The 11,376-nt window shown below is 36.6% G+C and overlaps 1 protein-coding gene and 1 pseudogene across 6 annotated transcripts in view; one reads left to right on the top strand and one right to left on the bottom strand.

Moving 5' to 3' along the window:
• The first annotated feature begins 1,466 nt into the window (after nucleotides 1-1,466).
• Nucleotides 1,467-11,376, top strand: part of LOC143858006 (uncharacterized) — a 37,602-nt gene continuing 27,692 nt past the window's right edge. For 2 of the 6 annotated variants that reach the window (XM_077368589.1, XM_077368588.1), the window contains exons 1-2: nucleotides 6,151-6,382; nucleotides 6,491-6,565. In XM_077368589.1, coding sequence (XP_077224704.1) covers nucleotides 6,244-6,382; nucleotides 6,491-6,565 — 214 coding nt within the window. In that variant the 5' untranslated portion in view covers nucleotides 6,151-6,243. The other 4 variants (XR_013238835.1, XR_013238831.1, XR_013238832.1 and 1 more) reach the window with 2 other exon arrangements.
• LOC143857623 (protein FAR1-RELATED SEQUENCE 5-like) lies at nucleotides 2,537-4,235 on the bottom strand (annotated as a pseudogene).

The following is an 11,376-nucleotide window of genomic DNA, read 5'->3' as shown; positions in this document are numbered from 1 at the left end:
TTTTTGACGTCAAATCACGTTAACAGGGGGCGCATTAACAGATTGGGGGCGAAAATATCATCGCTCATGATAAATTGTGCACAGCCTTGATATGGGCCTACGGCAATTGGGCCCACAGTGGGGTCACGAATCACCAAGATAAGGAAAATGATATGTTCGCCCCCTTTTCTTCCCAGGCCACCCCTTTAGTGTATTTATGACTTAGTGGTGCCCGGATGGCTTATGCTCTGTATGGTTGCCGGGTTTTTTTTATTCCTGGGAGTTATGTGGGAGAAAAAAATACCCTGGGAGATAGGTGGGAAAAAAAAAGTCCTAGAAGTATCCTGGTAAAATAAAAATCCCATGTTTGGTTATGTGGGAGAAAAAAATACCCTGGGAGATATGGTGAGAAAAAAAAAAACCTTTGTTTGGTTGCTTGAACTGTTGGGTAGAAAAAAATTCTTCTCAAGCTTATTTTTGGTTCCTGAGTTTATTTTTGTTCTTGGGGTTATCTTAGGATGGGATGAAAAGGCAATCATTACAAAAGTGGGATTAAAAAATTCACCCCATAAGTAATCATTACAAGAGTTGGATTAAAAAAAACCTAGTGCTAAAAGGCAACCAAACATGGGATGGGACCAAAATTTAACTTACTCTCCCACATAACTCCCAGGAACAAAAAAAACCCTACAACCAAACAGAGCATTAGGAGTTTTGCTTGGCATTTTAGTGCCACATCAGCAAAAACCATTGTTTAGTTGCCAATGTAGCATTGAGATCCCAACATACACCACGGATGTCTCTGGCTAACTGCATGTCTAGTGATGTGTCACTCTAGTCCCCTCCTTATGATATCCAAGCTAAAATCCACAAAAAAGGGGGAATTTTGCTTGTCTCCGAGGTAAGTTCTTGGAAAATTCAATGCTTGTCTCCTCATTGTTGACTACTTATTTTGCCACTCTCCGAGTCTATGCCACGCAACCAAACATATGGCAAACAGAGGGTGGCCCGGGAAACAAAGGGGGTCAATATATCAATATATGCTTGTCTAGTGGGTCCCACTTGAGATGGACCACTCTAAGAAGACTCAATAATTTGGCATCCGAACCGTTGGATGGAAGATGGTTAGATAGATCAGCCAAGGTATCTAACTTCTCAAGATTATGCCATGATGTCCATTGCATTGTATGTATTCATAGGCAGTTTGCGTCCATTGCTTGAGGCTAGCATTCCTCTATGTATTGTGAATAGATTATAACTACCCACTACTATTTTAAGAGATTTTATATGATGGGTGGCCGTGAGAACCCGTGAGGTTTGTACGGAAAAGGTATCACCGTTGGATTTCCATCCAATGGTGTATAGGAAATGTTATCTTAAAAATTAAAGATAAAGACCAAAATCCAAAACGTCAGAGGAAAAGTAGCAAAAGTCGGTACTTCTTCTACAAGTCAGGGGGTTGTCATTTTCAACAACAAAAAAACAAAACAAAAAAAAAGGCGGAATGAGTTTCTCCCTCCTCCCTCTCTCTCTATCTCTCTCATTTCTACACAAAATCCTCTGCAACACTTCTTCTTCCTCTGCCCTCTCTTTCAGCCGGAGATTTAGTCAGCCAGAAACGATTTTTTTCCGTCTCTATCGGCGGCGGGTGTAAATTCAGGCGTGGGCGTGGGCATAGGTTTGGGCGTGAGATTTCCCTTCCAGTATAACAAGCATTTAAGGTAAGTTTCCCATCTTCGTTTAGGGACATGTATATTCACCTCTTTTTCTTACTTGGAACAGCCTCTTCAAGTGTAAAAGAGTAGCCATAACTACACTAGAGGGGGCTGTCTCAGGTAAGAAAAATGGGTGAATATATTGTTTAGCTTTTACTTATTCTTCTTTTTTCCAATTGGCAATGTATAGATCTACTTAAATACTCATAAAATGAAATCAAGGATGACACATTCTATTGCATTTACCTTATTCCTTGAACTTTAGGACATGTGCATACATTGTGATCATGTCCTCGATAGACGCTACAACTTTTCTTTGACCGCTTCTCCAAATGCCCCACAATTCTTGAGTTAGATGCCCGAGTACTTCCTTTTGTATTTGTTATTCGAGGATTCAATATGATGGTTGCATGGTTAACTGTCTCTGCTTGGCTTTCTAATACGGTATCATCACCTTCTACATTGGCACTAGCATGATTATCGTTTGCAACCGAATTTTTCAAAGTCACAATTTCATCTAAACATCTCTCCATACTATTACACGCTACCTCGAAGATGTCAATAGGTGTTGTGGCTTCTTCTGCAATTTTACAAGCTCGAGACATTAACTCATTATATCTTATCATTTCTGAATTTCTCCAATCATCTGTTAAAGGAATGCCAACATTGGTCTTTACATTCACAACCTTAGTCCTTACATTCATCGTCCATCTTTCTTATATATATTTATGAGGAAGAACTATGACATTATTATGACCCATTGCTTTCAATGCATGTCTACATAAGATACCTTCAGACTCAAATTTACACGACATGAACATTTTACTTCTAGTTTGGATACTTCAGAAAAATTTAACAAAGTAGCACTGACTATTTTCCTTTGCATGACTCTTCAACCGATACATCTTGGTGAGCCCATCGCTTTCAATCTCATCAATTATATAATCAAAATATCGTTCTAATTCATTTTCAAATAGCAAATAGTTTGCTCTTGTATAAAGGGGTGCAACTTGTTGCGGCATGGGCATTCTCATTTTTGTTGGAGGTTTGCTATGTAGATTCTTAGAATCAAATTCTGCCTCTTGGTGGTACCTATGATCAAGTGCGGAATCGTAACAACAAAGAAATTCTTATAAAGAAATTCTTGTAAAGAACTTTTTCTTTTCAAATACTTTCCAAAAAATGCATTTATGCTTTCACTTCGTTGTGTTGTAGACATTCCCCCGGTAAAATACCCTCGTGTGTAAGCAGGAATCCATTTATGACGTATCGCATACAACGATTTTAACCATGCATTGTCTTGAAGTGAATATTTATCAATGAGAGTACGCCATTCTATTTCAAACCCATCAACTGTTAAGGTGTTTGCGTGGCATTTTTTAAACTGACCTCCAAAATTTTTATGCTCTTTACAAACATGCCCCAATTTCTCTGGAACTTTTTTCAAAATGTGCCACCTACATAAGTGATGCATGGTTGTTGGGAGTACCAGTGAAATTGCCTTAACCATTGCAGGATCTTGACTTGTCAAGATAACAATAGGAGGTTTTCCAGACATTGCTCGAAGCCATGTGCTAAATAACCAAGAAAATGAGGAATATGTCTCATCACAAAGCAATGCAGCACCAAACATCACAGTTTGTCGATGATGGTTCATTCCTACAAATATAGCAAAGGGCATATCATATACATTTGTCCTGCATGTTGTATCAAAGGATACAACATCTCCAAAATTCCTATATGCCATTATTGATCGTCCATCAACCCATAAAAATGATTAATATGGCCTTCATCATCTACTTCAATTGAGTAAAAAAATTAGGATTAATACTATGCATATCGTTACAATATTTTACCACAGCTTGAACATCTCCTGGTCCAAGAGCATGTTTTCGTGAGGTAGAGATGTGATTATACAAGTCACGATTGTTAAAAGTAACATTCTGTACCCCTCCAGCCATATTTGAAACACAATGATATATATCTCCTCCGATTATGTTTGCAGCCACCATATTGTCAATGATAGAACCATAGAATGTATTAATAACTCTATGAGACCGAAGAGAACCTACTTTTGATGGAGTTAACAAGTCATGATTATGATTTTCATCAAATCTATCGACCACCCATATTTCATTGTTTCCTTCCATCCTCCTCTTAATTAGCATGTGTGCCTTACACCCTGATCTTGTTTCATCCCGCTCTCGCTCAACTGTGTCCTCTCTTTATGAGTATTTTTTTTCACGGACTCCTTCTTTACAACAACAAAACTTTCTAGAAATAATTGACTTATCTGCTCTTGACCTGTCACAAGTGGGTTTTGTGGATGTCAAAACCCTTTCTCCTAGCATAATTGTTATAAAATCCATAAGCTTCTTCAAAACAACCAAATTTCATTCCGAGATAAAGGTCCTCTATAGATAATTCCCTATTCACCGGCCTACTTCCTCCAATGCCAAACTGTTGACCAATAGAAGTATCCAAATTGATAAAATCGGCATCTTCAATTATAACTTTTGGTTGCGTACTGTTGAACCCCATCATCTAATCAAAATACTTCAAGTGTTAAACGATATCAGATAGATCAAGCCAAATGCTAAATAAAAAACAAATCCCCTAAATATAGATTTAAAAAAAAATATATAAACTAATGATGCAAGAGAATGTATCATATCTAATCAAATGGAACAGGGTCAGTTAAGTCATCTTCTTTCATGTAAAGAAAGTAAGAATTTTTTTAAGGGGAGATGATATTTTCACCCCCCCCCCCCCCCCCCCGCATTATGCATACGCTCCCCTTATAAGGTGATCTGACGTGAACAGTGAGCAACTTTAACGCTTTTTGACGTTAAATCACTTTACAAGGGGAGCGTAAGCGTAAATAAGGGGTGAAAATATTATCGCCCATTTTTAAAATATTTTTCTTTTCCAAACTTTTCGACAAAATTCATGCAATCCAAATAGAGCATTAGATTGATGTTGTTGATTTTTTATTTGGGGAAGCAAGTATTAACTAATTACAGATATTAACTAATTATCATTTAATAAAAATGTCTCAACAGATTCACAGATAAAATGGCCATGATCAGATGAACAATGGGACCAAGAATGAATTTTAGTGGGTCCCATGAGATCTATAAATTATAATATGGGTTGTCATTAAAACACAAGAAGGAGGAATCTCATAGATTCAGATGAGGAACTGCCCTCAAATGGATCCTATAGATTAGATTGCATTTATTGAAAAAGAAGAAGAAGTAGTAGAAGCTAAACAATATATTCACCCATTTTTCTTACCTGAGACAGCTCCCTCTAGTGTAGTTATGACTTATGACTGCTCTTTTATACTAGAAGAGGCTGTCCCAAGTAAGAAAAAGGGGTGAATATACATTTCCCTAACCTTACCTTCAATGTCTTGTTATAGTAGGAGGTAAATCCCACGCCCAAACCTATGCCCGCACTCACGCCTAAAGTTACATCCGTCGTCGATAGAGAGAGAAAAATCGTTTCTGGCAGACTAAATCTCCGGCGGAAAGAGAGGGTTTGTTGGAAATGACAACCTTTGACTTGTAGAAGAATAAGTACTGACTTTTGCTACTTTTCCTCTGACATTTTGGATTTTGGTCTTTTTCTTTAATTTTTAAGATAACATTTCCTATACACCCTGGAAATCCAACGGTGATACCCTTTCCGTACAAACCTCACGGGTTCTCACGGCAACCCATCATATAAAATCTCCTATTTTAATAAGCTGGTTCCGATCATAGTTAGCAAAACGTAATGCAGGTCTAATGTTCTTGGTTCGGTTCTGGAACCGAACTTTGAATATATATATATATATATATATATATATATATATATATATATATATATATATAATATTTTTTTATATTTCTATTATACATATACTTATTAATATAAATTACTTATAATATTAATAAGTAATAGTTAATACTATTCTTATAATAAGAAAGTAACTTATATTATAACTTTAATTAAAAGTTTTTATAAATTATAATTAGTAATTAGTAATTAGCCATTAGAACCAGAGAACCGGACCGGACCGAACCGAACCGATTATGTTCGGTCCAGTTTGGTTCGGTCCTACTATGTACTATGGTTCGGTTCGATTCTTACGGTTGATGGAACCGGGAACCGAGAACCAAAAAAAAAAGTTACCAAGGACCGAGAACCGAACCGGTTGGCCACCCCTAGTTGGAAATGACAACCTTTGACTTGTAGAAGAATAAGTACTGACTTTTGCTACTTTTCCTCTTACATTTTGGATTTTGGTCTTTTTCTTTTATTTTTAAGATAACATTTCCTATACACCATTGGATGGAAATCCAACGGTGATACCCTTTCCGTACAAACCTCACGGGTTCTCACTGCAACCCATCATATAAAATCTCCTATTTTAATAGGCTGGTTCCGATCATAGTTAGCAAAACGTGATATGGTAAAAAAAATAGTAAAAAAACAGTCGAAACGCGAGAAATAAGCTATGCAAATAAAACGAGTTTAATACGTTTTGGGTTTTTTTTTCCGAATGATAATATTGATGGGTTTGATGACAACTGAAGCTTATAATTTCTATGTTTGGGGAGGAGGTGGTTGGGCGTTAAATCCATCTGAGAATTTCAATCACTGGGCTGAAAGAAATAGATTCCAAGTGAACGATTCTCTAGGTAAATTTGCCTCTTTCTTAATCATCTATATCCAGATTTTGTAAATTAAAAAGGGGTTGATTGAGTTTAGTCTCATTGATATAATTTTGGGTTTTGATTGCTTTGCAGTTTTCAAGAATAAGAAGGGATCGAGAAGACTCTGTTTTGATTGTGAAGAAAGAAGGCTGGTTAGGAGGGCGACAGGTGAGATGAAGAAAAGAGAGTCGATTTAGGGTATAGGTTTATTTTGTTATTTAGGAAGGGGACAAGGGTAAAGTTGGAAAAAGAGGTGAAAAAACTATGGAAATTAGAATGTAAATCCAATCCTTATCTTTAGGGTTGTTTGAGGCATGGTTAAGTGTCAATTAGGGTCCCAAAACATGATAAATTGCAAGAGATCAGTAGTGGACCAAACAATCAGAAAGATGGATTTTATATAGAATTAAATATGCTAAAATTGGCAGGGCCGGTTGAACGTGACACCCCCGGTTGACTAAGAGATTCACACTGTTGCAAAAATAAACAGGTCTAGAAAATGGACCGTTCAACCGAGATGCTCCGGTCGACCGAACCTGTGTAAAAAACTAGCCGTTAAGGCTATAACGGCTAGTTCTTGGGTACTTCACAGTATTTACCAAAATGACCTCCAAATGACTGGTTTTGGTTTTCAAGCCTATTTAAAGGTCCCCAAGCCTTGGAAAATGATATCTAATGCTCCAAAAAACACATTTGGACATCCTAAAGAGTGATTCAGCTCAATTGTGCCTAATTTAACCATCAAAGCAAAGGATAAGGCTTCACAGTCTTTGGAGAGAAAAAATTAGAAGGACAAGGCTCAAGTGGTGGACAAAAACAAAATGTTTGCTTCATGGGCTTTGGAGAGAAAAAAGACATTTGTTTCATGGCGCACATTTAAGAAGATGAGGTAAGTACCGTTAACAATTCTAGTGCATGCTCATCTAGTAATAGTGAAAAAATGCCATGCAATGAGTTATTTGAAACTTTGCATTCCCAAATTTTAAAAAATCTATTTCCAACTTGAAAAAGAACTTGATTTTTTGAAAGATATTCATTCTTCCAAAACTCAAGTCGATCATGATTTGGAAACCCTAAGACTTGAGAATGAGGACCTTGAGGGCAAATTAGGAGAGTTAACTAACTAGATTTTGAAATTTCAAAATATGGCTAGTTCCTACAAATCATTTGAAATGGAAAGACTTGATTTTTTGAAAGAAATTAGTCATCTTCAAAATTAAAATGAAAGGTTAAGATTATATCTTCATGGTTTCTTAAATGGAGATATATTATTGACGTAATCTTAAAGAAGACGAGTCATAGACCTAGGCATGCATTTTATGATAAGAGTAGTCTAGCTAACCCTCATGTTAGATGCCATTATTGTGGGCTTCATGGCCACTATCAATTCCAATGTGCATCTAAGATTAGGGATAGTGGTGGAACCAAGAAGACTTGGGTTCCCAAAGCACCTACTTGACTTGTCATTTCTCCTTCTTTATATTAGGGGCATCAGCTTAATTGAAAATACTTAATTTTGTATTTTGAAAACCCCTCTATATGTCTTTTAGATAGGGGAAGGTTAAATTAAGGGGGAGCTTATTGATTTGCTTATTTTCAAAACCGCATTTGTTATTTGAAAATCCCTCTTTTTTCCATTTGTTTACTTTAAAGGGGGAGTTACTAGATTCCTTGATTAAGAGGGAGGCTTATAATTTGACATATTTTTATCCCTTAAAGTATTTGGTTTCCCTCCTTTTTCTTGATGACAAAGGGGGAGAGAAATTAGGTACTTTGGGGCATTGGCCCATCTCTTATTAAGGGGGAGAGATATTTGATTGCATAATTGGCACATTCATTGCATGTAGCATAGTTTGCTTCATTTGGAAATCCCTTGTGTTTTCATCATCAAAAAGGGGGAGATTGTAAGTCCAATGGTTCTACATTGGCTAATTCCTATCTTGTTTTGATGATACTATACACAAGTGATTTTGTGTTGGTAATGAATTTGCTCATGTAAGTTGTAGATTTAGCAATTCATTGTGCAAGGGATGAAGTAAACTCGAATCAAGGTGGAGGAACCAAATTGGTGAATCAATCGAGTACCAATCCCTTAGATGATCCAAGGATCAAAGTGGCTTGAAGTGTCGAAGTTCAACGGGAAGATCAAGTGAAGATTAAAGTCAAATTAGAATGAAAGTCCAATCCGTAGCTTTAGGGTTGTTTGAGGCATGGTTAGGTATCAATTATGGTCCAAAAACATGTCAATTACAAGGGAAAAGTAGTGGACCAAATACCCAAAAGATAGATTTAATATAGAATTAAATATTTTAAAATTGGCAGGGCTGATCGACTGCCCCACTCCCGGTCGACCGAGACTTACACGCTGTTGCAAAAATAAAAAGGTCCAAAAATTGGACCGGTCGACTGGACCTGTGTAAAAAACTAGCTGTTAAGGCTATAACAGCTAGTTCTTGAGACTTCCCAGTATTTACCAAAATGCCCTCCAAACGGTTAGCTTAGGTTTTTAAGCCTATTTAAAGGTCCCCCAAGCCTTGAAAAATGATATCTAACACTCCAAAAACACACTTGAACATCCTAAAGAGTGATTTAGCTCAATTGTGCCTCATTTAACTATCAAAGCAAAGGATTGGATATAGGAGCTACATTCTACATCTTCTACAACATAAGTTTAACCCTTTTAAGGGTTTTTTTTTTTTAAAAAAAAATTTCTTTCTCTCTTCAATCATCAACTTGTAATTGGGCAAGTGTTCAGAGAAGCAGAGCCCTCTCTCCATGGATGAGTTCTCCACCAAGGTTAAAGCGTTCGGATTGTAAACGACTGTAGACACCCCATTTTGACTAAGCCCTAAACCCTCCCGGCTCATGCCAAATCCATCCGAATCTCAGCATTAGGGTCCCAAACTTCACCCTAGGCTGGATGAAGGTCTCTTTTAACCCCTTGCAGAATTTCATCGAGATCGGGACTCGTTTGCCCAGCAATCGGGTTGAGAGGGTGTGTGTAGTGTAAATAGGGGGTGGCCCACTAGGTTTTTCATTTTACCCTAAAAACCTTGTATTTTAGGAAAAATTCAAGTTATCCAAAGACCCCAAATACCCATGAATACATTTTCAGAAGCCTTAGGATCTCAGAATTGTCTCGGCAAAATTTCAGAAAAATCCACCAAGAAAATTCGAAAAAGACAAGCGGAGTTAGTGTAGTTATCAAAACGAGGGGGTGATTTAGCTAGTCAAGATCGCGCATTTGTGCGCTTATCAATGGTAGTGCCAATATCCGCACATTATTTTTTTGATATAAATATCTGCTTAACTTCATTTTTTTTTAAAAAAAAAAAGAAAGGAAGAAAAATCAGAAAAGAAAAGAAAATCAGCAGAGAGGGAGAAAGAGAGATTCGAAGTTTCTCTCGTCTCCGATCGGATTTTCCGATCAGATCCATCGGATCTCCAGCAATATCCTCCACCATCTGATCCTTCTCTGATCAAACTCCTCCTTCTCCGGCAAGACTCCGATCCTTTTTTCGTGAGTCCACCGGCGGATTCGAGCTCCGGCTGATCTCCTCCCTCAACATCCTAGCTCCGGTAAGCCCCGGTCATATCTTCTATTCTCTTTCTCTTTCTTTCATTAAGTTGTTGAGTTCTTTTTGTTAGATCCTAATCTAAACCCTAGCTTCTTCTTTTACTTCTCCTCCGATCGATCTTGCCTGAGATCCGATTTAATTCCGGCAAAAATATAAGTTCCAGCCGGTCAATGATCTCTTTAAAATCTTGCGTGTTCTTTTGATTAATCATCGGATCTGTTAATTCTCATGTTTTTTCTTAATTTTCAAAGCTAGCTTCATCTCAAGCTCTGTTTTCTCTTCTTATAATTTTAGATCTGAAAATTTTCGAACCCTAGCTGAGATCTGATCTCTTAAATCTCAGTCCTTCTCATTTTCTAACTTGAATCAAGCAATTTCATAAGGATTTAACAAGACCTGAAAGATCAGCACTTTCTGTTGATTTTATTTGAACCTCCGATCATTTCATAGCTCCAGAAATATACCTGACTTTTATTTTGAAAAAAAAAAAATTCAGTCACTGCCGTCCCACGGTTTTCTGCACTTTGTATTTGAGGTAAAATTTATGTAATATTTATTGGTTTCACTTCTGTATTGATTAATTACCTTCAGTTTATTTCAGCCTTATAATGATCAATTGTTGTTGATTAGAATTACCACAAAAGTTCATTGATTTTTTTTATAACTAGATTATACAGGAATAATTCCAATCGAATCATTGTAACCCTAGGATAAGCATGATAGTAGACATATTCATGTTCTGTTTTAGATGTGTACTTTCTTATGAGAGTAGAAACCTTGGTTGTCATGATGCTTAATGTTTAAAGTTAAGATAGAGGAAGTGGCAGATTAGAGTTTCAGTTTATTGATAAAGAGCTACGATTTAGAGGATAGATTCTCATGAATAAACATCTCATTTTAGTCTAATTATGTCTCTAGTGTCATGAAAATGTTCAGCTTAGCCATATTCTAGTTCAGCTATACCTTTGGCTATATGTCCAGCTTAATCATATTTCATATCCGCTATATCTCTTTGTCTTCATAAATATTCAATCTATACTTTGTATTAGCAGTTCAGCCTGTTCATTTGTAGTCCAAGTCCATGCTCTATTTGTCATAAAATCAGCTACCCTCTTGTAATTTTAATTCATGCTCTGTATGTTTGAAAGTCAACCCATTCGCTTGTAATTCAGTTCATGTGGTGTGTCAAAATTTAGTTTATCTTATGTCTATCTCAGTTCATGTTTTGAAAATCGATATTCAGCTCATTCATTTGCTTTTTAGTTCATGATTTCCATGTAATAAATTTAGCTCACCTACTTACAGTTCATTCCATGTTATCTTATGTGTTTATAAAGTCAGCTTATTCATTTATAATTTGCTTCATGTGTTGATACAATTTATTAATTTAATAGTTCAGCT

The sequence above is a fragment of the Tasmannia lanceolata genome, unplaced genomic scaffold (assembly GCF_043159265.1).
Source record: "Tasmannia lanceolata isolate RefF3 unplaced genomic scaffold, GAP_Taslan_0.1 ptg000025l, whole genome shotgun sequence".
Lineage (NCBI taxonomy): Eukaryota > Viridiplantae > Streptophyta > Magnoliopsida > Canellales > Winteraceae > Tasmannia > Tasmannia lanceolata.
The sequence above is the reverse complement of the archived record's forward strand: the minus strand, read 5'-3'. Positions and strand labels throughout refer to the sequence as shown.